Here is a 26,985-nt window from a genome sequence, read left to right as displayed (position 1 = left end):
GAACAAGGTGAAAACCATGGGAGGGAAGATGCGGCTGTTGCGCTGTGGGAGCACTGGGGGCGCTGCCTGGGGGGGGGCTCCCGGTGGTTCCAGTCCCAGCCTCCCCCAGCAGGGGGTGCTGGCTGTGGGGGGGCTCCCAGTGACCCCAGCCCAGACTCTCCCAGCAGGGATGCTGTGGGGGGGGGCTGTGAACCCAGTTCTGCGGCGGGTCCCCTGGGAGCTGCTGGCCGAGGGGCGCCCCGAGGGGAGCAGGCTGGGGAAGCACCGTGGGCGGCGAGCGGAGATGCGGCTGCCGATTTGGGCGGCTGAGGGCCAGGAAGAGCCGGGGGTAGGGGGGTGCTCAGCCCCAAGGGCAGCCCCCAGCACGGCAGGCCCGGCACGGCGCGGCGCGGCGCGGCCGGGAGCCCTACACTGGGTCATCTTGCGGTCCTCGGAGCTGTGGATCTTGGCGCCGTTGTGGAACCAGGTGATGGTGGGGTAGGGCAGGCCAGCCACCTGGCACTCCAGCACGGTCTCCTTGGACTCCACCACATCCAGGTCGTGCAGGGGCTTGAGGAAGTCAGGCATGGTGAAACGCTCCACCTCGTTCTCGGGCACCTCCGGCTCCTCCGGGATGGACGGCATCTTCTCCAGCTTGCAGCTGCAACAGCCAAGGTACGCCCGCTGCACCAGCCAGCCCAGGCCCTGCGGCCGGCCGAAGTACAGCCCCTCCCACAGCTGCTGCCCCCGCCACCCCCACGGCTCCCTCCACCCCGGCCCCAGCCCGCCTTGGGCACTGGGGGTGGTGTGCACAGCTCAAAGGGGACACATGGGGGACTAGTGGAGGACAGGGACGGGCGGGGATGTGCTGTCTAGGAATAGAGGCCAAGGTGCTGGAGCAGCCTTGCCTAGCAATGCTGAGAGACTGTAAAGACGTGAGGAGCGATGCAATGGGTAAGACAGAGTCTGTCTGGGCAAAAATCACATTGGGGAAGAAAGTTACTGGAGCTTCCCCTGGGACAGTGCTACAGCCCCCAGAGTGTCACTCCAGAGCGCGCCACAGACCCCGGGATGCGATTTGGACAGGGAGTGAGACCTCTTTAAGGCTTTTAATGAAGTCAATGCTACTGGGAACTGGGTGAGTCTGAGAGACTTTAACTTCCCAGCCATAGACTGGAGGAGCAGTGCTAGTAATAACAACAGGGCCCAGCTTTTCCTGGACGTGACAGCTGACAGCTTCCTTCACCAAACAGTTACTGAACCAACGAGAGCGGATGTCATTTTAGATTTGGTATTGTGAGCCCTGCCCAGGAGCTGTGTGAACAAAGCCGACGCAGACCCTTGCTCTAGTGTGTCCGTGCGATACAGACAGAAATGTTTCCTGCCTGGTCTGGTAACGGCGCAGGCTGTTCAGTGCGGCAGGAGTGGATCCATCTCGTTAGCTTCGTGCAGTGAGCTCTGTCCTGAACCCGGTGCTATTGAACCTACAATACCGGGATGAATTCTGTGTGTGCGAGTGAGGAATGTAGGTGCAGGGCATGAACAGACCCGACCTAAACGGCTCTGAGAACAGACGGGGAGTGAAGACACCGACTGCCCCATCCTGAGCCTGGCGGCTGAAGAATAGCTACCAACGCCCCTAACGTGCAAATAAACGCCCCTAAAGTACAGAAGGATCTGCCCTGGGAACAGACAAAGCACAGAAAGAAGAGACGAGTCCTGCCTGCAATTAGCTGGTGATTAACAACCACACTGACCCTGGAGGCAGCATGACACAGCCAGGCCCAGAGACTGACACCAGAGCAGCAAGTGTAAAAGATGGGGTAAGAAAGAAGATGGAAACTGTGGGTCTCGCTCTGCAATTGTCATCTTGGAGCATGAGATTCACGATCGACAGAGGCCCGGCTCCCTCCTCATGCCCAGCCTCTTTGGCCACTAGGCTGGCTCGAGCAATGCATAAAAGGACCGGTCGTTATATCACACCAGCTCGCAGAACTTCTTGGGTGTGAATGTGTGTGTGTGTGTGTGTGTGTGTGATGGCTCTTTGATAGTCTTACATTGACAATAAACATGACGTGTTGCCTTGTTCCCCTGAATAAGATCCTGCTCTTCTTTTCTTTTACACATATAACTGTACGGGTGAGTAGTGAGGACCTCATAGAAGAGCTGGTTGTAGGAGGCAACCTTGGTTCGAGCGGCCATGAGCTAATTCAGTTCAAACTATATGGAAGGATAAACCAAGATAGATCTGTGACTAGGGTCTTTGACTTCCAAAGGGCTCACTTTAAAACATGAAGGGACGAAGCCCTGGCGGGTCGGAGGAGGTTTTGACCCTTGTTAGAAGAGAAAAAGAAGGTTCCCCGCTACCGTGAGTGATCACCGGTGACACTCACAGCCGTAAGGCGCTTTCAGCATTCGGGAAACATTCCATCACATTGGATTCCGTGATAACTCGGTGCACCCAAACAGATTTGCTTCTGTCATCTTCTCTCTCTGCATCGGAGAGTGACGTGAATTCAACAAATTGAAGAAATTCTTTAGTAAAATCTACTGGGAGATCATCTGGTACTTCCCACCCAGACGTTTGATAGCTTCACTGGCTTCAGAACTTGAAATGCCAGGCGAAAAATGTGTCAGCACACTCAAAGTTTTGTCAATATTTTTGCAAGCCTTGATCTGATGTCCTAAGAAAGGTCAGGAAATGCTCAACGCGTCCGCTAGGTCGCACGTAACGCAAGATGCCAGTCAGCTGATCTACACGGGACACGTCTGGTGTTGAGTCGAGGGACACTGAAAAATATCCCCCATCTTTGATCTCATCTGCAATGGCTGATAGCAGCCTCTCTGCCAGCGTCACAAACCGTCTGTGCTAGAGACGATGCATGTCCTTTTCCGTGATTTGCTGAGCTACGAAAGGGTCGAACACCATTAGCATTATCTCTAGAACACCAAGTTAATTGCCACTGTGTTTCGATCCAACAGTCTCATCTGAGCCCCGAGAAGGCAGACCAGACTCAGCAGGAAAACCTGTGGTTCAACCACGCCTCTGAGGATGTTTTTCCAATACGCAGGAACTTCCAAAAACTGATTTGCCACTTGGGTATCGATTCCGGGCACGGTGGCTGCTCACTGGCAACGTACGCTGCTCACTCGTTGCACGCTTGGTAACGTGTGCGGTATTCGTCCGACGACTGAAGCCTTCGCAGAACATTCCCCACTCTTTGGTGTCAGAAAGCAGGCAGCAATAAAGACAGCACGTGCGGGGAGGAGGAGTGCCTGTCAGCACCGCAGCTTGTCTTCAGTCTCCTGCCACTTCTGCCCCCCTCCTCTCTTTGACATGCTTTCTACTGGCCGGCGAGCGCTGGCTGACCGTGGTACAACAGTCCGTGTCTGGGGGCCCACAAACATTGATTTAGCCCACAAAGGTCATATCACAACCACCGCAAACTGAATTCACAGTCTGGATGGATTCACGTGCACAAAGCAACATCCAATGAGACAAAACATTTCCCGTGGCCCTGCCCGCGTCACTCGCGCTTCCTTCCACACGCAGTGGAGGCCTGCAGTAGGGTCTAAGGCCATAACAGCCTTATTGGCCTACGGGTTAATCCGGCCCTGAGTGCAGACAAGGATCCTCACCCCCACCATCTCCCCGTTGCGTCTCCCCTCCCCCCCTTTCCTCCCTATGACTGGAGGGGTGTTAACAGGACACTTCCCCTAGGCAGCTCCCTCGAAATCCCTGTTAACTCCTTACGCTGAACGATCAGCTGCCTCCTGTGTGCAGCTGTGCTGCTCAGAGGCCCTGTCTACCCTACAACCGCGAGGCTGCGGCGACGCTAGGGAGCTCCCCGTGGCGCCGCGCTAAGCCGAGGGCAGAGCTCTCCTGCCGGCTCAGTTATCCCAGTCCCCGCGAGCACCGGTCGCTCTGTTGGTGGGAGGGCGCAGCGCTAGCGCGTGGGTGGGTGGGTGTAACGGACGTCGCTCGGGGCGTGGCTAATTCACACCCACGAGCGACAGCGTACGCAGCCCTCCGCTGCACCGGAGCCCGAGCCGCACTTGGCCTAGCTTAGCCAGCGTGCAGCGCGCCGCAATGCCGTCTCTTTGTGCCGCCTGCCCGGCCAGCCTGGGGCACGGGGGGATGGCTGCCGAAAGCCAGTCTCAGTCGACTGAAGCGACGCAGCGTCGCCCTGGCTACACCGACCGGGATGTGCCCCGTGGGGGGGCTAGCGGGGCACTTACGTCGGCAGGAGCCAAACTGTAGTGCAGACGCTGCCACGGTTAGGGTGCCGTAAGCTGCCTGGGGTGGCCCTTAACTCCGCAGAGCAGACCAGGCTGCGGTGCCTCCCCCAGGCCCCAAGACGAGCTCTGGGTGGCTCCGAAGCTGGTCTCCGGTCTCTCTGCCCTACAGACGTTGGTCCAATAAAAGATATTCCCCCTCCCCCAGCTCGTCCCTCTATTCATGGCAAGACGTGGACGCTAGAACGGACGCAGGAGCTCACATCAGTCACCTCAGAAGGGACGTGCAGTCCTCGCAGCCCCTCCCAGAGCCCCAGGCCCCGGCCCCAGCTCTGACGAGCCCCGGCAGGGTCCTGACCCGCACAGAACCCTACAAAGACAAAGCCGGGGCGTTCAGAGTGCGTGTGCGATCGGAGGACCCCAGAGCGACAGCCTGGCAGCCGGGCCGGGCCTCGTGAGCACGCGCTGGAGGATTTGGAGGCGATCCGATACAAAGCGGCGTGCGAGACAAGGCTGGCCCGTCTAGAGACCTGGGACGAGAGCAGCTGCAGCTTTATGCCGATGGAGAGGAGATCAGTAGCTGGCCAGCGGGGACTCTTTTTCCAGGCGCACAGAAGCAGTGCGCTTGGAAGACGTAATGTGTCGCAGCGTGGCTGGGGACCGAGGTGCCCTTCTGCTCACTGCAGAATTCCAGAGCAGGCAGTGACGGGCACAGCCGCCTGCAGCCGAATTTCAGTCACTGCGAACGGAACAAGATCCTGAACCCAGTTCCCGCAGCCACGTCGCCCACCAGTTAGCGGAGAGGCTGAGGGAGCTGCACAGCCGGCCAAGAAAGGCCACAGCAGGAAGAGCCATCAACGCCCAGAGATGCTGCTGGCTATTGCCTGGCCCAGCTCCACGCTGCTGGGCCAGCTCTGGAAAAGAAGCTATCTGCGGAGCGGCCGGACACGGAGAGCAGGCAAACCACACAAAGAGCCGACCGCGCTTTTACAGCGGACACCCCAGCTGGAGACCTGCCGGGCGGAGAACCTGGCGACCCGGCACACCTCAGACGGGATGGAGAGAAGGGATGGACAAGCCGGCTGTCTACAGGAAAGGGACTCAGCGCCCAGACCATGCGGGCCCAAGACCGACGGGGGAGACGCCCACAGTTTCCCAGGAGGAACAAACCGACCGGGCAAGCTCTACCCGCAGCCGATGCAGAAGAAGAGACGACGGCTCGAGGCTTCGGCAGCGCACAGCAGACGGCCGGGCCAAGTGGTCACGCGTCCGGGTCGCGTCAGTAGAAACCCGGCGTGAGCGAGAGAGGCTGACCACGCAGGTCTGTGCCTGTGCTGAACTCAAACACCGGGACTCGCAGGAGCGCAGATCCTACGGGGGAGACACCCGGCACAGGACGGGGACCCGCGCCAGCCCGCCCTGTGTAAACACCTTACAAAGCGGTCCTGGGCTGGGCCTGGCCGAGTGTCGCTGGGCTGCAGCGCTGAGCCCTGGAGCCAGGCCAGAGCTGGGTCAGCAGGCGCAGGAGCGGGACCAGCGCTAGCAGGAACCGGTGCTCACAGCTGGCGGGGGAGCTCAGAGCCCGGCACTGTCCCACGGGGGGCTATGGACGCGTCCCCTCAAGCGCCCCACTCCCCTGGGCAGCTGGGTCAGGTCCCCGGCCAGACGTACCAATGCACGGCCCTGAGGGAGACCCATGCCCCCGGCCCCCCAAGCCTGTTTCCCTCGGGCCTGTCACCTGAGGGTCCCTGCGGGCCGCCAGGGGAAGGGGGTCAGAGCCCAGAGCTGCCCCTCCCCCTGGGAGCCCCGACTCGTACCTGTGGGAGGCGGTGGCCGGGCGCGGCTCCTCCACGTAGAGCTGGGCGGAGCACTCCGCCTGGCCGTGCTGGTTGGCGGCCCGGACCCCGTACTGCCCCTCGTCCTCGCTGCTCACGTGCGCAATGATCAGCGAGTGCAGCCCCCGCTCTCGCTGCAGCTGCAAATTCTCGCCTTCCTCCACCGGCTGGCCTGGACCGGGACGCAGAGAAATCCACGTCAGCACCCCCCTGTGGGTCCGAGCCCCCCACAGCCCCATGGGAAAGGAGGGGGCAGGGGTGGGGGGAAGGAACCAGCAGGTCGGAGCAGGGGCCCAGCAGCTCTGCCCTGTGCCCAGGAACTGGGGCGCCGCGGGCAGGTCAGGACCCGGCCGCGGGGGGGTGGCACAGCTGGGGTGACTCCCAGCCAGAGCAGAGATTTGGGGGGGGGGGGGGCTCCTGGCAGGGCCCCGGGGGTTGCTACCGAAGTGGGTCCAGGTGACGGTGGGCGGCGGGGTGCCGCTGATCCTGCAGTCGAAGCGCGCCGTCCGGCCCTCCACCACGAGCAGGTCCTCCAGCTTGCGGGTGAAGAGCGGCTGGATCGAGGGGCGCACAGTCAGCCTGGCGCTGCAGGTCAGCTCCTCTGCAAGGCAGGACGGGGCAGGCGGTGCACATCAGCGCAGAGCCCGCGGGACGAGCAGCCGGGTGCCGGGCCCAGGGACACGCGGGGCTGGGGGTGCCCGGCAGGGCGTGGGCTGCGCGCGGGGGGCAGGTCGCGTGTGGCTGTGATTTCCATTGGGTGCCTGACTCGACGGGAGTGTGGATCCATGCCCGCCGTGAGCAGGGTGTGCCCAGCCGTGTGCCTGCACCGGGGTACAGCCTGCAGAGCAGCTGAGTGGCCGTGGGGTGGCTCGGCCCCCCCAGCGCACACGTGTCCCCACCCCGGTCATTAAAGGGGGGGCAGCAGAGCAGCGGCAGCTCCTGGGAGCCAGGCCAGGCCCTGAGCCTCCCTCCCTTGGTGCTGGCCCAAGCGTCCCAGGCCTGGCCCGTGCTCGGTTCCTGGCTCCCAGACGCCTGCAGGAGCACGGGGAGGATGGGCCCTCCCAGCCCAGCCTGCCCCACACCCACAGAAGAGGGGCAGCTCCCCTCCTCCCCATGGTGTCAGCCCAGCCTATAACTGGGGCGAGCTCCCGGCCGGGAACCCCCCAGCCCCCGTTCAGACCTCGGCACGAGGCCGCCCTCGCTGGGCGTCAGGGGCCTCCAGCTTCTGAAAAGGACGCAGGCCGAGGGGGTCCCAGCATCGGTGCCCGGGACCCACAGGAGACCCCAGAGCTGGGGCTGAGGCTGGCGAATGCCCAGGGCCCGTGTCCTGTGTCTGGGAGGGGCGCAGGGGCTGGCGAGGGGAGCCCGGGGGTCCCCATGGGGAGCCGGGTCTGGATTCCCTGCGACCGGTACGGCGGTGACCCCGGGACACGCGTCAGGGCACAGATGGGCGCGTGCCCCCCTTACCCGTAGCCGTGCCCAGCTTGCAGGTGTAGACGCCGCTGTCGTCCTCGTGCACGGAGCTGAGCAGCAGCTTGCACTTGCGCCCGTCGAAATGCATCTTGCACGTCAGCAAGGTGGGCTGCAGCAGCCGCCCCCGCGAGAGCCAGTCCACGTCCACGTCCGGCGGTCCCGCCACCAGGCACTCAAAGCGCGCCAGCTCCCCGGCCCCAACCGTCACGTCCTGCAGCGGCGCCACGACGGCCAGAGACGGGCTCTCGGGGCATGCTGGGGGGAGAGAGACGCAGCTGAGCAACTGAACAGAAATTAGACGGGGAATGGGGGGCAGGGCCCCACTGCGGACAGGCAGGGAAGGGGGATAGGCAGGGGCCCCCCGGGGACAGGCCGGGAATGGGGGGATGGGCAGTGGCCCCCAGGAACAGGCAGGGAACAGGGGGACAGGCAGAAGCCCCCCAGGGACAGGCAGGGAACAGGGGGATGGGCATGGGCTCCCAGAGGACAGGCAGGGAAGGGGGGGATGGGCGGGGGCCCCCGGGGACAGGCAGGGAACAGAGGGACGGACAGAAGCCCCCCAGGGACAGGCAGGGAACGGGGGGACAGGCAGGGGGCCCCCATGGAATGGGGGAAGGGCCCCCATGGAAGGGTGGTGCAGGATTTGTGGCGCCCCTGGCCTGCGGAGAGCGCGGAGGCGGCCGGCGGAGGGTGACCAGCGGGGGTCGGAGGCCTGTGCCAGGAACAAACCACACAGCACTTCACCAAACACACTTTATTAGAGCTACAAAAGGGTGCCAGCCCCCAGCCCCTGGGAGAAGAGACCCAGCCCCCCGGGGCCACTCCCCCTGCCAGGAGCACCCGGCCTGGGGACTCCGGGGGGCTGGCACCAGGGGCAGAAGGCAGCCTGCCCTTCTGCCATTGTGCTACTGCATCGCCTGCTCCCGAGGCGGGCCGGGCACCCCAGCCCTCTGAGCGCAGGCTGCCCCACAGCCTGGGGGCAGCTCTCCGGGGAGAGGCAAGGGGGTACCGGGTCTCTTGCCCCCACCCCCAGGCACGTTCCTCCTCAAGCTGCCCAGAGTCCGGTGTCCCGGGTTTCCCAGTCCCTTCCGCCCGGCCCCGGGCTGGCACGGTCTGTGCAGAGAGGCAAGCGCTGAGCTGCCGGCGGGCTCCCTGCCCCGCGGCAGTGCTGAGAGGAGCAGCAGGACACACAGACGTGGACACACGGACAGACCGAGGGACAGACAGCATCACGCAGCCACCACCGCGGCCCGGCTCGCAGACGCCCGCTGGCGCCGTCACTGTGCCGCGCCGGCCCCGCCCCGCCCGCGCCCTGCGGCTCCCGCCAGCGAGACCCCACGCCCCACAGTCCGGGGCCCGCTGGTCCACGCGTTAGTCTGGGAGCCCCACGTCCAGGAGGCGGCGGCGGGTCGGGGGGCCAGGCCCGGGGCGCCAGGCCCTGCCCCGTGGTCACTCCGTTCCTTTGGGGGCAGAAGGCAATAACGCAAGGCGAGGTGTGCAGCTAAAGAGACCCGAGGCCGCGGCTCTGAGGGATGCGCCCCCTTATCGCACTCCCCCTGTGTACAGACAAAAACCGCAGTCAGCAAGCGGCAGGTTAGTGCAGCAGAGACACGGGCACACGCAGGCGGGCACACAACAGGCACGCACAGGACAGCCCTGCCTGCACAGGGGCTGGGCGGCAGAGCCCGGGGGGCCAGCGGGACGGGGGCCCAGGAGCTGCCCCGGGGGCTTGGCAGCCCAGCGCACCACCGGCTGGTAACTAACCCCCCCTTGCTACGGTACAGGCAGCTCCTCTCAGACTGGCCCTGCTGACTCCCGTGCTGGGTGGGACGGGGCGGGCCAGGCCAGGCAGAAGAGCCGTCCCGCCCCAACCCGCAGCCCCCTGAGCCCGCCCCAGTGGCCGGGGGGACGGCTGGGCAGAGCCGCCGGTGGGAGCAGGGCCCAGGCCCTGCAGCTGAGCCAGGCTCCCTGTTAACGTCTGCAAGGGGGCAGCGGCTGGGAGGCGCCAGGTCTCACAGGGACCCACGGCCACAGCATCCCGCAGGGCGCTGCAGGGGCAGCGAGGGAACGGAACAGAGCAGTGGGGCCAGGAGCCACGGCCACGCTCCAGCTGCTGCAGGGACTCACGGGCGTGGCCCAGCCTGCCCTGCGCATGGCGAGCGGGAGACGGGGAGACCTGGCGGAGACGGAGCCGCTCGTGTGCGCGGGGGCGCAGCGCTCTCCCCAGCAGGGATCCCACCACATGTCCCGGGCTTCAGGGCTGGCGGGAGCGAGGGGCACCAGCACAGCTGTGGGGGAGCCCGGGGCTGGGCTAGCAGGGGGCTGTGGGATGGGGCTGACGGGCACAGGCAGAGCTGGCAGAGGGGAGCCCAGGGCTGAGACAGAATGGGGGAGGGGGGACGGGACAGGACAGATCTCACTTTTCTCTCAGTTCTCCGGAGCAGTTTGTCAATCTACAGCTGTTCCCCCACTCGCCAGCCCCCCGTGCCACAGTGGGGCTGGTGCCTGGGTGGGTCGCTGGGCCCAGGGCAGCTGGTGAGGGCGAGGCTCCGTTCCCTGCAGAGGGCCAGGCAGTCGTGCCTCACCCTGCCCCCGGAGCAGCTCCTCTCCGCGGCCCCCGGCTGCGGCGGGGGAGCCAGGGCGCAGCAGCCGGGGCGGGCGTGCGGCGAGGCCTGGCCGCGTTACCTCGGACCTGCAGCTTGGCCTCGCACTGCCGGATGCCGAACTCGTTGATGGCTTTGCAGGTGTAGAAGCCGGCGTCGGCGCGCTCCACCGCCCGGATGTGCAGGGTGAAGGTGCCGCCCTCAGCCTCCACCGCCGAGTGCCGCCGCCCGTACTTCACCGGCTGCCGGTTCCTTAGCCTGCGGGGAAGGGGGAGCACTCAGAGCCTGCCCCCCTCCGGTAGGAGCCAGCTCCCCTGCTGCCTGCCGGCGCCTCCCCCCCCGGCACTGACCCAACCAGGGCTTCCCCCGCCTCCTGCCTCCCGCAGCCCGGAGCTCACCTCACCCGGCCCCAACCCCTGCCCCGCCCTGGGCCGGGTCGGAACCGGCACCCCTGGAAGGGACTGGCCCATGCCCCATTCCCCCCAGCCAGGCCCTGCCCTGGGGCCCAATCAGAATTGGCGCCCCTGGAGGGGACTGGCCCGTTCCCATTCAGACTCTGTTGCCCTCCTGCCGAAGGACGGTTCCCGCGGTAACGCTCCTGGCGCCGTGGGCTCCTTCCTGCGGCCAGGAGAGACTCACCAGTAGACGATGGGCTTGGGCTCGGCCCGGACCCGGATGCTCATGCTGACGTCCTGCCCCTCCAGCACCGCCTGGTCGCACAGAGCCACCTGGGCCGGGAGCACACGGGGGAGGGGGTCAGACAGGCGCCCGGGGCGTGTCCAGCCGCCCCTGGGGCCCGAGCAGGCGGTGCGTGGCTCCCAGCACGGCGGGAGCAGCCAGCAGGAGGGGATGCCGAGAGCCGGCACTGCCCTGGGTGGGAGCCGGTCCCAGAGAGCCATGGAGCAGGGGCGTGTGCCCCACTCTGCCCTGGCAGACACCCCTCTGCCAGGCGGGGCAGCCCAGGCTGTGTCCATGCTACGGCAGGGCTCAGCTGCCCTGGGGCAGAGCCACCTGCAGAAGGAGGCAAATCCCAGCAGCCCTCCTCGGCCCGGTACCCGCGTGTGCCCAGAGGGGAGGGGCTCCCGCCCCAGGACTCGCCCGCCCCAGGACTCGCCCGCTCACCTCGAAGATGGGTGCAGCCTTGAAGCTGGTCTCCACAGGGCTGCGGGCGGCGCCGAGGTCGGCTTTGTGCTGCAGCTTCACGGCCAGACTGGGCTGGGGGGCCCCGGACTCCGGGAACTCCTCCGGGGGGCTCAGGTACTCCTCGTCGGACGTGATGGGGCTGGCCAGGCCCAGGGGGGGCGTCAGGTGCCCCTGGCTCTCCGCGGGGGGCGCTGGCTCAGGAGAAAGCAGCCAGCAAGGGTGGTTAAGGGTGCCAGCCGACCTGGCCGTCACTAACCTGCCTGGCCCGGAGGGGACGCCGGGGGATGGAGGCTCCTGACGAGAGATGGCCGGGGAGGCGGCTGTGCGTGGCAGGGATGCCGTGCAACACTCCCACCCTCCCCCGGGCATGCCCAGAGCCAGCGCGCGCAGGGGGGCGCAGCGGGACACCGAGGGGGGTCCCGTGGGTCCGTGCAGGCAGTGAGGGGCTGGCGGCTGAGCATCGCCTGTCCGCGTGGGCAGGGCTCAGCGCTGGGGGCGGCCCAGAGATGGCACGGCAGGGGGGGCGGCAGCCAGACCCGTGCTAGCCACTCGAGTGCCAGGGAGCCCGGGGTCACATGCTGGGGGGATGGGTCAGTCACCTGCCCCATGGGACCGGCCACGGCTTGGAGGAGTTGGGGGGGGATGAGTCATCCAAGGGCGGCAGCTGCCCCCCAGGCTCAGGACCCCCCCCCCGGGTATAGCGCCCACGGGCTAACTGCTGCCTTCCCTGCGGCAAGAGAAAAGGGGGGCAGGCAGCCCAGGCCTGGAGCGGGGCCAGCTGCAGGGGGAACAGGGGCCAGGTCCCCAGAGACAGGCTGGGGCTGCCCAGCCCGGGGGGTTCAGGTGGGTCCCGGGGCCCTGTGACCCCGAAGCCGCCGGGGGCTAGGAGCAGGGGGAGACGCTCCCCCCAGGGGACGTGCAAAGCAGCGCCCTGAGCAGCGGCAAGGCTGGCGAGCAGCGGGGCTCCGGGGCCGGAGCCGGGCACACCCCGGGGGGCGCCGCGAGATCCCCCCGCCCGGCCGCGTCCGCTGCCTCCCCGGCCCGGCCCGGCCCGGCCCCGCGGGCCGCGCCGTGACTCCCCCAGGGCGGCGGGCGGCTCCATCCCCGCAGCGAGCCCGGCCCGGGGAGCGCGAGAGGCGGGGCCGGGCCGGGCCGGGAGCTGGGGCCGATACCGCGGGGATGGGCGCAGCCGGGCAGCGACCGGCCCCGCCCCCGCCCCCGGGGGATGGAGACGGGGACGGAGACGGGGCCGAGTCTCCAGCCAGCGGCGCACAGGAGACAACATCGGCCCGGTCTAGCCCCCCCCCCCTCCGCCCCCGGCGTGGGTCCCGATCCGAGCCCGATCGCTGGGAAATGCCCCCCGGGGGCAGGAAGGGCCACTCCTGCCCCCTGCAGCCCAGCCCTCGCTGTCCCTGTGGGCAGGACCCAGCATGGGGGCCGCAGCTGCCCCCTGGAAGCAGCCCTCGGCCCAGTGCCCCCCGCCCTGGCCCCGCCAGCCGGAGACAGCGAGCCCGGCTCCTCGCGCCCCCCAGCCAGCCCACGGCATGCCAGCCCAGCGGGGGATGTCTGTGCCCCCGGGGCCGCCAGGCCTGGGCTGAGCTGGGCCGAAGGAGCCGGGTGGGGCAGGCGGGCAGGGCGGCCTGGGGGTTCCAGGCAGGCCCTGGCAAGCCAGGACGGCCCATGAGAAGGGGCGCTTGGCGGCGTGGAGGGAAGAGCAGAGGCCGTGGGGTGTCGCCGGGACAGCCCCAGCAATGCTCCCGGGGCAGAGCCGGCTCACGGCTCTCCAGGCTGGTCCATCCCTGCGGCCGTGTGCTGTAGTGTCCCATGCAGGGGCTGGGGCTGGGGCTGGGGCAGTGCCAGGGTGGGGGGCAGCACGGCTGTGTGATCAGCTGGCGCTAGGGCCCCAGAGCCGCTCGCAGCCCAGCCCGGGCCCAGGCAAACAGGCAGCAGGGGCCTCCCAGCTCCCAGCACGTCAGCTGCCCGGCTCACACAGCGCCTTGTAGGGTAGGGAGCTGCTTCCTCCCAGCGCCAGCGGCAGCTGAGCTGGCCCAGAGCCTGCCCCACGCTCAGCCTCCCGCCCACTCGCCCTCTGCGCCGCCTCCCTCTGGCTGTGCTTCGGCTTTCCAGCCCCGGGGGGCCTGCGCCCCAGAGAAATCACCCGTCCCCCCCGACTGCCCCGCGCCCCAGCACTCACCCGGCTGGACAGTCAGGATGGCGCTGCAGCTCGCCTCTCCCACCTCGTTGGCCGCCGTGACCGTGTACAGGCCGGCGTCGGCCCCCCGGGCGCTCCGGACCAGCAGGGTGTGGCGCTCACCCTCCACCTTGATGGGGCGCCAGGTGCTGCCCTTCAGCAGGACCCCGTCCTTCCTCCAGGCCACTGGGGTGGGGAGAGGGCAGGTCATGCCGGCCTGGGCAGGCCTCAGGGAAGGGACCGGCCAGCCCCATCTCAGCCGGCGTGTGCGCTGCCAGGCGCGGCTGGGGGCAGAGGCCCTGCGCCGCCTGTCACGGTCGCTGCAACGGGGCCCCTGCGGGGGCAGCCCTGCTCCCCGTTATTGCTGGGGGTCACGTTTCTCCCCTCGGTGTAGCAGGACTCAGATCCTCTGTGGTTCTTGTCACTCACCTGCCCCCGGGGCTGATTCGGGAGGCACGTCCTGCTGCACATGGTCTGAGCCGGGGCCCCGTCTCTCCGGCCACGGCACGTCACCCTGACAACGGGGGGCTTGGCTCCCTCCCCCTCCTTGCACCCCAACTGGCTGCACAGGTGCTCCCAGAGGGTCATTTCCCGGCTCTCAGCTGAGCACGGCTAGCTGCCCCGGCAGGCACCGGCAGCGCCAGAGCCCAGGCCCAGAGACTCCGGCCCCTGGGGCGAGACGCTGCCACTGCCCCTGCGTGACATCGGGCAAGTCCCTTTGCCAGCCAGGGCTTCGTTTCCTCCAGACAGAGGCCAGCCAGCCTGACCCGGCGCTCGGGTTGGTGCTGCCCACTGAGGCTGCGTGGAGAGCCGCCCTATTACCTCCGCTCGCTGGGGCTGTGGGAGCCGCCGTTTCCCAGTCCCCCCAGCCGGCTGCCAGCAGGTGCCAGAGAAGGGAGGATAGTCCAGAGCCCGCAGTGCAGCCGGCATGGCAAAGCCCACGTGCTGCACAGCCCTGCCGGAGAGATTCACCCTCCCCACGGTGCTGCAGCGAGCCCCTGCCAGCTGGGGCGGCCGAGGCAGGAGCAGGCGGCGCGGGCAGCCCACAGGAGAGACGCTGCCCAGGCCACGTTCCAGGCCAGGGTTCTCGTGGCTGGCCCTCGCTGCTCGGCCACGCTTCCTGCCAGTGGGCGGAGGGGACAAGTCGGTGCTTTCGATCCGCCGAGCGCGGCGTGAACGCGAACCCATGGGAGGGAGGGAAGAATTCTCCCCCCGGAATCCCGGCGGGGAAGTCAGGTACCCCACACCCCGCAGGGAGGCAGTGTCAGGACGGGGGGAGCTCCCCGTGCGCTAGGCCCTGCTGATGCTAACCCCCCTGGCTGGCACGCCGCCAGCTCCTCCCGCCCCGCCCCGCCCCGCCCCACCGGCTCCCGCGGCCGCTCACCTTCGGGAAGGGGGTTGGCTGTGACGATGCACTTCAGCAGCACCTCTGCGCCCACCGTCACCGCAGCGTCCTGCACGGGGATCTCAAAGAGCGGGGCCTCCAGGGGATCCTCGCCAGCGGAGACGTACGAATCGTCGGATGACTCTGAGCGGGGAGAGATCAGGCCCACGGCCCCTGAGCGGGGACGGGGACAGGCCCGCGGGGGGCGGGGGCCGCACTGAGCCCCACAGCGGCTGAGCGGAGGGGGCAGCAGGCAGTTGTGGGTAGCCCCCAGCCCGCCTCCCACCGGCAGCGATTCATGCACCAGGCAGCCAGGCAGAGAGCTCAGTGCTGGAGTCCAGCCAGCCCCTGCGCTGGCCTCGGTCCCCCTGAACCCCCGGGTCTGAGCCGCCAGGGGCAGCATCCCCTGCTTTCCCCAGCTCGCCCCTCGCCTCTTTGGGCTCCGGAACCTGAAATGCCTCCAGGGCAGGACCCCGGGGCCATCCCTGAGCCGCCAGGGGCAGCGGTGCCACCTGGGCCGAGGCCAGGGACCGAGCCAGGGAGGCGCGCCGGGCACACGGGCTGGCTGGCGGGTGGCACCTACGGGAAGGGAGGGAATGCCGCCGGGCGCCCCCAGCCAGACCCACCAGGCTTCCCACTGGCAGGGGGGCGCCCCCTTCTGGGTGCCCCCCCCCACAGCAGCCACTTTGATGGGCAGGCAGTTCCTGCGCCAGCCCCAAGCGGGCGCCCCAGGCCAGGGGGAGTGGCCCCAGGGCGCCATAGAGCTGGGTGCAAAGAGCAGCCCCAGCCGGATCCCTGCAGCCGGAAAGAGCCATAGAGAGGGGGAGCAAGGTGGGTGCCCCCTGGTGGTGGGGGAAGCTCACTGCAGCTCAGCGCATCCCTGCCCCACCAGCTGGGGGTGCTGAGTGGGGGGCTGGAAGGGTGGTTCCCCTGCCCTGGGTCTGGGCCCGCGCCAGCCCGTGCTAGCCCCGGGCTCGCTGGACGGTTCCTGTTTGCTGCAGCGCAATGCAGCCCTGTGCTCTATCCATGCAGCCAGCCCCCCCAGCCTGCGGGCAAAACCCTGGGGCCATTCCATGGGCCTAGAGCGGGGCACAGCGCAGAGGCAGGGCCTGGCGCCAGCTCTCCAGGGCCTCTGGGCAGGTAGTTCCCTGCCTCGCTCTGCCCACCCCAACGAGTGTGGGCCGCGGGCGGGCGGCAGCTTTTCCCAGCTCCTGGGCAGCTTCCGGCACTGACAGGCGGGAGAAATCCCGGAAGAAAAGGGAGCCGGGGAGGTGACTGGGCGAGTCTGCCTCAGGGGCTGGCCCGTCCGCACCCGCTGGGAGATGCCCTGGCTTCTCACACTGGGCAGCGTGACCCGTCGCCAGCATGCCTTCCTGCCCCCAGTCCAGCGCAGGCCGGGTTCCCGAGGGATCTGCCCCGCAGCTCCCCAAACAGGCCTTCCTGGGAGTTGCAGCTGGAGCACACTGTCCACACAACCAGGTGTCCCCGCTAGCCGGGCAGTCCTGGGCCTGGCACGGGCTTAGGCCTGCAAACACTGCTCAGACAGGACTGCGGTACCGTGCAAAGCCCCGCAGCATCACAGCGGGCGTGCTCAGAGCGCGTGGGCTGCCCTGGAACAGCCACGCAGACCTGGGAGGGATCTGGACCGGGGGGTTCTGGGCGCCATGGAGCCCAGGCAGAGCACAGCAAGGGACTGGCGCCTGCTTGGGCCCTGGCAGGCCTGGCTCTGCCCCCTGCCCCACACACTGCCCCATGCTGGCTCTGTTGGCCTTGCAGCCCTGCACAGCACCCCTGGCCTGCAGCTCATGTCCCCCCTCCCATCCTCACCCCGGGGGTAGTTCACTCCCTCCTCCGAACGCCTCTGGTGAGCCGAGCCCCCTGCTCTGCCCACTGCAGGAAATAACATTCCCAAAACCCCAACCCTCCCGCCCCGGGGCACGGGGGTCTGGAGCACGCCTGGCACGGAGCTCACCCTCTGCGCTGGCCAAGGTCAGAGCCGAGCCCCACCCCTGGGGCCAGGGCCTGTCCTGAACGTGCGCCCCCCATTAGCAATCGCTGGCAGCGGGGTGCTCTGGTGCCCCCCTGCCCCGCTAGCAGCTCAAGGAGGGGCACGGCAGGGCACTCTGGGCCGAGGGAGGGCCTGCGATATCATTCTTAGCCTCCCCACATGACACAGCCAGGAACAGCCCCGGCTCCCACGACCCCAGCAGGGCCCACGGGGCAGCCCAGGCCGTAGCCCCTCTGCGCTGCCCGCCTGGAACGGAGGGTGGGAGGAAATAACCGACTGACTGAGCCTGGGAAAGCAGTTCCTGCCCCCGGGGAATGGCCTGGCCCCGGCTGAGCTGAGGCAGGAATAACGCGACCGCCCAGGCCAGCAGGATTCAGGGCTGAGCAATGCAGGGGCCCTCGGCCCGGAGAGCCCCGTCCGAGGCAGGTACGTCCACGTGCCCATCGCTCCGGCGTCTGAGCCGCTCGCTCTGGCGTTCCCCTCGCACCCGGGACAAGGCGGTGCCCAGGTGGGCCCAGGGCCTGAGTGACTTGCCCCGGGAGTCGGTGGCAGGAACTGAACCCAGGTCTCCTGCACCCCAGCTCTGCACCCAAACCAAACCACTCGGCTCCAGGCTGCACGGGAGCGGGGACCCCTGGCGGCCCCCCCATGGGGAGGAGAGCGGCTGCCCCTACCTAGCTCCGGAGAGGTGGGCCGGGCCTGGCGGCCTTTCCCCTTGCTCCTGGCGCTTCTCCCTTCCCGAGCCAGCCGGGCGTCGTCCTTCTCCGGGACTTTCAGCTGCCTCTGCTCAGCCTCCCTGGCCGGGCCACGCTGCCCTGCCCTGCTGCCCTCCAGGCCGGCCCCGGGCTCTGGGCCAGGCTTGGCCCAGGGCAAGAACCGCACGTCGTGGCCCGCGTCCCGCTTCTGGGGTGGCCCGTGCTGGCCCACGCGCCTGGCGGACGGGGCCTCGCTCCCAGCCCCGGGGGCCCTGGTGTCATGGCTAGCTCCCGCCCCGACCGCTGGGCCCCCGTCCAGGCGTGCCGCTCCCTCGGGGGCCCCAGCCTGGGGAAAGTCCGTCCGCCCCAGCGGAGCAGCCTGCGAGGAAGGGCACGGCTCCACCTTCCTCCTGCCCTTGGCGTCTCCTTCCTGCTCCAAACCCTTCCCGGCTCCAGCCTGCTCCCTGGGCTGGCCGGCCAGGGCACAGCTCCGAGCCAGCGGTTTCCGCGCGGCCGTTGGCTGGGCCAGCTCCACCCCGTCGCCAGGTCCCACCAGCCCCACGCTGGACAGGGCCAGCTGCTGGATGACGCGCGCGTTCTCCACAGGCGGCGGGGCCTTGAGCGGCTGGCCTTTCCTGGCCGGGGCAGCTTGCCCGGGCTGGGCCCCGTGGGCCTCCGAGAGCTCACTGGGGCCCCAGGGCGAAGGGTCCCGCGGGAGGCCAGCCTTTGCCAGCTCCTGGGACCTCATCAGCTGCTGCTTGGAGACGGTTCTCTTGATGCGGCTCAGCTCCTCGGAGAACTTGTGCTCGAGGTCGTGCAGCCGGCCCCGCTCGTCGAAGGAGGCGGCCTTCTGGCGGAACGCCAGCCGCCGGCACGTCGGGCCGCCCATCTCCGACCGCACCCCGGCCCGCAGCTCCTCCCCGGCGCCGCCCGGCGTGAGCGGCCCCGGGCCCAGGTCGGGCTGGTCGAAGGAGCGCGTCTTGCGCAGGGGCAGCCAGGCGTGGACGGGGAGGGGGCTGTCCGTGCGGTCCAGGCTCTTCCGGCGCTCCTCGAAGTACTTCAGCTTCTCGAAGATCTTGGAGCCGGAGCGCGCCAGCCTGGGCGAGGGCCGCAGCACGGACACGCGGCTGGAGGTCTCGCTCAGCGGCGTCTGCGGGCGGGACTCCAGCGTGCTGGCCTGCGAGTACCCCAGAGACTTGGGCTTCCGGACCTTCTCCTCGTACTCCTCGGGGACCGTGTCCTGGTACTCCACCGGCATGAGGGCCTTCTTGCGGGGAGTCAGGGGCGTGGCGGAGGGGATGCCAGGACCCTGGCCGGCCGGCTGAGCAGCAGCTCCGGGTGGCTGGGCCGGGCACTGGCCGACCCTGGGAGATGGCGGGCAGACGACAGGTGGCTTGGGGGCCAACGGCTGGGCTGGAGGCCTCCGGGGGTCTGCCCCAGGCGTTGCGGGGATGTCTGAGGTGCTGCCGCTGGGGTCGCCTCTCCTGTACCCGCCCTGGGGGATGCTGCTGCAGGCAGAAGGGAAACGGAGGAGGTTCAGAGCCAGCCTCGCTTCCCGGGAGAGCGTATGAATGGGGGAGACTCCAGGGAGAGGGGCTGCTGGCTGGCACGGACCTTGGCGCGCTAAGCTGGATAAACTGCAAGCAGACGGTGGGGGGTGGGGGGAGATGCGGCTGGAAATGGCCCCCCAGGGGAAACGGCCAGGGTGGGGCTAGCCCAGAACGAGAGAGGGGCCCCCCGGCTCTACCTTCTCTGGGGCCGGGGTCCTGCCCCCAACGAATGAAGCCCCGTGTGGGATCTGGCGACCGGGGCGGTGGTCCTACGACGTACGGCCAGGTGCAGGGTGCTGCGCAGCACAGCCATGCGCACACATGGGCACACACACACACACACGTGGTTGTGCACACACACGGGCACAGACATACACGGCCACATGCATGCACACTCATGGACATGTGCACATGCACACACATGGTTGTGCACACGCACGGGTACACACGCACGGCCACGCGCATACACACTCATGGACATGTGCGCACACACACACAGCCATGGGCACACGGGCACACACGCACAGTCATGGACATGTGCACACGCACACACATGGTTGTGCACACACACGGGCACGCATACATGGCCACGCGCTCACACACTCGTGGACATGTACACACACACACATATGGTTGTGCACACACATGCCCACGCACACTCATGGACATGCATTCACACACAGGCACACGCACACCTATGCATGAGCACACACACCGGCACACACTCACGGGCACGTGCACACATACACACACACACAGTCATGCACACATGGGAACACACATATGAGCACACACACTCATGATCACACCCGTGGGCACACACTCATGGGCACACGCACGGACATGCATCCACACAGACACGTGTGCACGCACACACACTCCCATAGGCACACGCACACAGGCTCAGAGGGAGCCCCACGGACCCAGGCCCCCCTGCAGGCCCCCCTGGGAGCCGGCTGCCCACGGGCGACGGGCGAGGTGGGCTGGGGCCCCGGGGTGCAAATCGCAATGGTAAGGACGAGACTCTGGTGAGCAAAGGCCTCGAACAGAAGAGGGCGAGATGGAGGTCGAAGGAGCAGGCGAGTGCCGGGGTGGGCAGGACGGGGCCTCTGAGCACAGCAGCCAGCGCTGGGGAGATGCCCCCCGCCCTCCAGGAGCCCCCAGGCCGGGGCCGCAGCATGGGTGAAATGAGCATCCCCGGGCCCTGCCCCTGGATCCCAGCTGGGAGGGGGCAGGGAGCGTGGCACTGCCAGGGGTCGAGGCCTCAGCCCCTCCGCCTGCCCGGCCGTCTGTCCACCAGGAACGAGGGGGTTTGTTCTTCCCCAGGCTCCACCCCAGAGCAGCTCCCCGCCAGCTCCACCACCAGCTGCGCGGCCCTGGCCCCACCCCCGGGCAGGGCCCGTACTGTGATCAGAGACCTCGTTTCTCTCCCAGGGATGACGAAGGCAAAGAAAGACCCCAAGGCGGAGGCGATGATGGCTGCGGGGTCGGGAGGAGATGGCCCCGGCCAGCGCGATGCCCCCTCCGCACACCTGCCCCAGCTACTTACACGTGGAGCGAGAGCGCCCGTCCTCTGTACAGACTGAAGGCGCTGCCGTAGGGGTCGCTGGCCACCGAGAGGCTATCCTCAGACCCCCAGCTTGGGCCCACCAGCTTAGCACGCGACGCCCGTATCAGCGGCTCCACCCCCAGGTGCCTGACCTCGGCGCCGCGGGGGGCCTGCGCGTGTGCTTGCCTTGGGGTTCCCGGCAGCTGCCAGCCACTGAGGCGGAGGTAGGGCCCCCTGACTGGGAGGCCGGGCTCCGGCTCCTTCTCCACCACGGTCTGCTGGCTGCCCGACCAGCTGGAGCGCTCCTCGGCCCGCGGCAGGCCCAGCACGGAGCTGGGCGGCGTGTTCATGGAGGCATCCACCAGCGTGTCCGACTCCCCTGTGCAGAGGAGAGAGGGTGAGGTGGGGGGCTGTGCCCAGATGGGTCCGGCCAGAGCCCCTGCCTGCTCGGAGCTGGCCCCAGCCGGAGCCCTGCCCTGAGTGGAGCCCCTGGCACAGACACGGACTGGCCAGGTCCCCCCACCGCCTCCTCTGAGCCCCCTGCACAGACACGGACCGGCCAGGCCCCTGCCCTACTCCGAGCCCCTGCAGGGCTACCTGCAGCCCCTCCCCGGCTCCCGCTCACCTGTGGGGGTGCTGAAAGGCGTCTCATCCTGGACCGCGCTGCGCCGTGTCACCTGGGGGTCGCTGGCGTCGTCCTCGCCCGTCTCCGAGTCTGGGGCCAGAGAGAAGCGGGCAGTGAGGGCAAAACGGGCGCGCCTGGCTGGGAATCCCTGCCCCTCGGAGCGCAGGTCGCGGCTGGGAGGCAGAAGGGAGCTGGGACTGGGGGGGGTCCGGCAGGCAGAGCCGTTCACCCCGGCGGGGGAGCGGGCTGGTCCCAGGCCCCGCACTCGGGGGTCAGGGCAGGGAGCAGCAGAGAAGGGCAGCGGGCGGGAAAGCAGGGGAGAGCCAGCAGCAGGGAGAGAAAGGAGCAAGGCCGTGCAAGGGGGCGGCGATGGAGGGCAGTGTGGCCGGGGGGGGGCAGCGTGGGGGCAGGGCGCCGTGGCCCGGGGTGGGGGGGAGGCGAGCGATTTCCTACCGTAGCTTTGCTTCCTGCAGGAGCGGAAAACTTCGCTTCCATCGGGGCAGCAAGAGAGAGAGAGACATCAGCGCCGGTTAGCGGCCCAGCCTGCGGGCAGCGGGCGCGCGGCCACGGGCAGCGAGAGCCGGGCACTCGGGCCGGGACGTGATGGAGCATAGCGGGCGAGGGGGGGGTGGTGTGCCCAGCACCCGCTGGCCCTTGAGCTCCAACCAGAGCTTGCATTTAACTCAGCGCCACTGCTCGCCCCGTCTCAGGTGCCCGCCCGCAGCTCCCGCACACCTGGTGCACATCTGGCCGGAGCAGGGGCACCTGAGCGGGGCCTGCGGGGGCCACGAAACGGATCGGCACCAAGTGCCCAGCAGGAACCTGCCTGAGACACCCCGGCCTGGCGCACAGCCCTCCCCTCCCCACAGCACAGTTTACAGCCCCCCCATGGCACCCTACGCCGGCCGCCCCCTGCTCTGTCAGACCCAGTCTGGGACCCCGGAGTCCGGGTCTCCCCATCTGTCTGTGAGGCGCCGAGGCCTGTCTGAGCGCCCCAGCTCTGCCTCCTGGCCCAGCCGCGGTGCCCGGGAGGGAGGCTCACCCCGGCACATCGCTGCCCCATCTCCTCGCAGAACCCGAGCCCCAGCCAGGCAGAGCCCAGCCCCAAAGGGTCATTTGTAAGCCGGGGGGGGCTGCCTCTCAGAGCCCCCCCTTCCCAGCCATCCCTGCCAGAGCTGCGATCGCAGCCAGCCCCGCACAGGAGTGTGCACACAGCCAGAGACAGTCCCGCCCCGGCTCTTCGCACGAGCGTGTGCACACTCAGCGACCCTCAACCCCCCCGACACACAGCACACCCGGCCCAGCAGAAAAACCCACCCTGGCGCTTTGAGGGCAGCTGCCCTCCCCCAGCTGCAACCAAAGGGGAGCCAGGATCTGCGAGGGACCATCTCTGCCAGGCAGTGGACACGGACGGCAACCCAGTCCCCAGCCACCTGCTGAAACTGGACCTGTCCCCTGCAGCCGCGCTCCCTCTCTGGGATGCTCGCTGGTGCCAGGGCAGAGTCTCCCTGCCCCCCCCGGCACCGTGCTTCCAGGGACCGGCGCTGGCCAGAGAGCCGCTCCTTCACCCCACAGGGCCTAATTCCTAATTCTAATTCCAGGGACCGGCGCTGGCCAGAGAGCCGCTCCATCACCCCACAGGGCCTAATTCCTAATTCCAGGGACCGGTGCTGGCCGGAGAGCCGCTCCATCACCCCACAGGGCTTGATCTGCAAACCTTGTGGCACGCAGAACCCAGCTCAGCTGCCCCGTTACCCAGGCTGGGGGCAGTACCAAGGGGAGGGGCCCTGACGGCTGCCCCATGCTGCCACGGAGACCAGCTGGCCCCACGGACAGACAGAGCCAGAGCGCCGGCTGCTGTCTGCCCCCATCCCCGCCCGGATGCACTCACCCAGGGCTGGGTTAGCACGGACGGACGGACGGTGCCCAGCGCCCAGCCCTTCACAACCCACCTCAAACTCGGCCGCTCAGAGACATTTCCTGTCCCGCGGCTGGTCCTGGAAGGGGCTGGGAACGGCACAGAGGGAGGGAGACCCTGGCCCAGCCCCTGGGCCCCAGGACCAGCAGGGCCCCCTCGCACGGTTCGAGCGCCTCAGCGGGTGTTTCCCAGGAGCCCCAGCGCTGGCGCCTGGGACCGGTGAGGAGCTCAGTCCTCGTTTAAAGGAAGCCTCTCTCCTGCCTTGGGGTGTGGAGAAAAGCTGGGAAACGTGACCCCGAAGGGCTGAGCTGGAGCCCGGGCCGGGCCAGCTACCGAACTGCAGGATTTCCAGCCCACCTCAGATGGGGGAGACCCGAGTCCTGCTTGCTGTATGCTGGGCTTGCTGCTACGCACATGAACACGCACGTGCGTGCACACACATGTGTGCACACGCCCCTGCTCCATCTGCCTCCTCCAGGACGGGACAGTCCCGGCAAGCAGGGTTGGAGCGGGAGGCAGACTGGTCCCTCTCTGGCAGACTGGGACCAAGTGGGAATTTTTTGCACTGTCTGCCTGAAGCCTACATGTGCCTCAGTTTCCCCTGTGTGCAGCAGGGTTACTGGGGGTAGGAAGGGCTGTTTGCTCTCCTCACAGGCTCAGGTGTGGATGGTTCCCAGCTCTGGGGCTTGGCCCCATGTCAAGGAAGTTTTTGAGAAGACAAGGGCAAATCCAGTCACCGGGACTGTGACACCCAGCAACCAAGGGCCAGGGGATGCCCCACCTCTCGGCAGGAGGCCAAGCCGGGTTTGCCCCACTGAGCAACAGAGGACGGGGGGAGTTAAGCGTGGGCCGTGTGGAGCCATCGGGGCATCTGACCCGGGACAAAGGGAGGCCGGAGGGCCGGGGCTTCGGGCTCTGTGCTGAGCGGGATGGAGCTGCTGTAACTTGCTGTTCTCCGGCCAACCCCGGGCTCCCCGGGCCGGGCCCAGCGACTAACCCCCCGCCCAGCTGCGTGTCCCTGAAGACGCTGGCGCAGGGCGCGCTGCTCCCTGGGACGGGACACGTCTCCCTCAGGGTCTGTGTCCGTGGGACGCGCTGACCGGAGCTCACGGGGTGCAGCTGGGGGGCAGCGGGCCCAGGGGTCCGGTCTAGGAGGCAGTGAAGCCGCGTGGCTTCCCCGGGAGGGAGAGCGAGACCCCTCGGGGCCTGGCCCACGGACGGGGCCTCCCAGAGACTGTCCCTGAGCTGGGCCGTGGCCCCGATCCTGTGGGTCCATGACACAGACTTTGGGGGAAGAGGAGACCCTGCTCTCAGGCAGCCCCCAAGGGGTCGGGTCCTGCCTCCCCCGCTCTGCTGCGCTTGGGGCTGCAGGTTCCCTGGGATATCGTTCCCCCCCCCGGCCAGATAACAGAGACTGAGAACTAATGGCTCCTGCCCTGCCACTGCCACGGGCCAATCCTGCCACCCCTCCTCGCCCTCCATCCACCCCCCCACCCACGGCCGGCCCACGCCATCATCCCACGGAGCTGGGATGGGTGATAACTCACAGCCCCCCCACCGCACACCTGTCCTGCCCTGCCCCCAACACAGCCCCCCCATCACACACCAGCCTCGCCCGCCCCGGGAGCTGCTCCCCACAGCCATCGCCTACATGCCCACATCCCTCCACACAGCTTAAAGCTCCATCAGCCCCGGGTCCCTCAGCCCCCCTCGGCCTGTGGGGCAGGAGAGCATCGTGTCACCCAGCAGCATCCCACAGAGCACTTGGGCATGGCCAGCCCCACCCCACCCCACCCCACCCCACACGCAGCCGCGCTCGGGGAATCGCAGGCCAGGGAAGGGACGTCGGGTCTGAGCCCTGCCCAGGGCCCGGCTGAGCCTGCCGGGAGGCACGGGGGGCCTGGGCCATCAGCACCGGCGCGTTGCCATGCTCCTTGGTCCCAAATGCCGGCAGGCCTGGCCCCAGGGGTCTCTCCTGGCTCTCCCGCTAGCCCCCTCGGGGATGAGTCACGCCCCACAGGTGCTGCCTGCGGCTTCGACAGGCGCGGCCCGTGAGCGCCCGCATGCAAGAGCCCCGGGTGCCAGCCGAGGGGGGGGCCCGCCCCGGGGAGGGGACAGGTCCCAGTAACAACGCACCGTGCGTGAGGCGCCCGAAGTGCCGTGAGTGGCTGCCTTTCTGCAAAGGAAAAGAGAAGAGTATTATCCCTCCCGGCGGGGAAGCGCCGAGCCCGAGGGGCAGAGCCGGGCAGCGCCAGGGGAGGAAGGGGGGGCCTTCATTAACAGGGGGCGCACTGCAACATTAGATCCGCGGGGACCCCAAGAGACGGGGATTCCCAGGGCAGTTCCATCAGCAAAGGCTGCCAGGAGCAGCGCCTGCCTCCAGCTGCGGAGAGGGGCCCAGGACACCCGCCCGGCCCAGGCGAACGCCGGCCCTCCACAAACGTCCCTTTGCACCCGTAAAGCCAGCCCCAGTGCCCGGGCCGGGCGAGCAAGCCGAGAAGATAGGGATGGAAAAGTGCGCGGCCGAGACAGCTCCCCCCGCCTGGGCCAGGGCAGGGCTGCTCCCCGAGCACATTACGCCCGCACAAACATCCAGCGATGGCGCCCCGGCCTTCTCCTGGGGCCGACTCCCAGCCGGGGCCCAGCAGGGCCCCCGCCCAGTTCTCACGGCCAGGTTTTCTGAGATTCAGGCCGGATCTCCTCTATCTGTGCCCCGGGGCTGCCGTTCCCAGCACTGAGCGGGAGACCGGGGGGGCAGAGATGAGACGGCGGAAGACGCCCTTCACCCCCTTCTTCGATCCACAGACAGTGACAGAGAGGGCAGCAGCCGTGGCTCTGTCACCAGGCACAGGGGCTCCACGTCCCCCATCACTACGTCACCAGGGCTCTGCCGCTGCGGGCAAGGACAGCCCCTGCCACGCTGGCACTGGTCGGGTGCCACGTGCAGACAGAGACACGCCGTGGAGTCGAGCGCAGCCGGTGGCCTTTCCTGGCCCCAGCACGAGACCACCCGGCTGGGCGAAGAGCCGCAAACAGGCAGCTCTGGAGTTTCCCAGTGTCAGCACCTGCTCCCCACCGCTCCCCACAGCGCATCACCAGCAAGGGCGGGCGGGCGGGGGTGCGTCAGTGTAACGTGTGTTCCAGCTGCTGGTGTGAGCGTGGGCGGGTGTTACAGGCACTTGCAGTGATGGGTGTGTTACAGGCGCCCAGGTGTGTGCAGTGAAGAGTGTGTTACAGGTGTCCAGGTGTGTGCAGTGAAGAGGTGTGTTACAGGCGCCCAGACACTTGCAGTGAAGAGTGTGTTACAGGCGCTCAGGTGTGTGCAGTGATGTGTGTGTTACAGGTGCCCAGACACTTGCAGTGAAGAGTGTGTTACAGGCGCCCAGGTGTGTGCGGTGATGGGTGTGTTACAGGCGCCCAGGTGTGTGCGGTGATGGGTGTGTTACAGGCGCCCAGGTGTGTGCAGTGATGTGTGTGTTACAGGTGCCCAGACACTGTGTGCAGTGAAGGCGCCCAGGTGTGTGCGGTACAGGCAGGCGCCCAGGTGTGTGCGGTGATGGGTGTGTTACAGGCGCCCAGGTGTGTGCGGTGATGGGTGTGTTACAGGCGCCCAGGTGTGTGCAGTGATGGGTGTGTGCAGTACAGGCGCCCAGGTGTGTGTGGTGATGGGTGAGTTACAGTGTGCCCAGGTGGTGTGCGGTGATGGGTGTGTTACAGGCGCCCAGGTGTGTGCATGGGGGGGTGTTACAGGCGTGCAGGGCGCCCAGGTGTGTGCAGTGATGGGTGTGTTACAGGC

At 68.0% G+C, this 26,985-nt stretch overlaps 1 protein-coding gene across 1 annotated transcript in view; it reads right to left on the bottom strand.

The window, feature by feature from the left end:
• The window catches only part of SPEG (striated muscle enriched protein kinase), a 47,661-nt gene extending 22,193 nt beyond the window's left edge, over positions 1 to 25,468 (bottom strand). The window contains exons 1-14 of the mRNA XM_067543666.1: positions 25,326 to 25,468; positions 21,725 to 22,036; positions 21,272 to 21,361; positions 20,647 to 21,025; positions 17,527 to 19,055; positions 14,845 to 14,988; positions 13,464 to 13,646; positions 11,249 to 11,460; positions 10,766 to 10,854; positions 10,209 to 10,384; positions 7,518 to 7,778; positions 6,493 to 6,651; positions 6,033 to 6,222; positions 411 to 640 (exon numbers count right to left, since the gene is read on the bottom strand). Coding sequence (XP_067399767.1) covers positions 411 to 640; positions 6,033 to 6,222; positions 6,493 to 6,651; positions 7,518 to 7,778; positions 10,209 to 10,384; positions 10,766 to 10,854; positions 11,249 to 11,460; positions 13,464 to 13,646; positions 14,845 to 14,988; positions 17,527 to 19,055; positions 20,647 to 20,996 — 3,523 coding nt within the window. The 5' untranslated portion in view covers positions 20,997 to 21,025; positions 21,272 to 21,361; positions 21,725 to 22,036; positions 25,326 to 25,468. The remainder of the gene's footprint in view (positions 1 to 410; positions 641 to 6,032; positions 6,223 to 6,492; positions 6,652 to 7,517; positions 7,779 to 10,208; positions 10,385 to 10,765; positions 10,855 to 11,248; positions 11,461 to 13,463; positions 13,647 to 14,844; positions 14,989 to 17,526; positions 19,056 to 20,646; positions 21,026 to 21,271; positions 21,362 to 21,724; positions 22,037 to 25,325) is intronic.
• Between the last annotated feature and the right edge of the window lie 1,517 nt (positions 25,469 to 26,985).

This window comes from Emydura macquarii, unplaced genomic scaffold (genome assembly GCF_026122565.2).
Source record: "Emydura macquarii macquarii isolate MOO-44397 ecotype Brisbane River unplaced genomic scaffold, CSIRO-AGI_Emac_v2 contig_965, whole genome shotgun sequence".
NCBI lineage: Eukaryota > Metazoa > Chordata > Testudines > Chelidae > Emydura > Emydura macquarii.
Note: the sequence above shows the minus strand (reverse complement) of the source record. Positions and strands in the feature narration are given on the sequence as shown.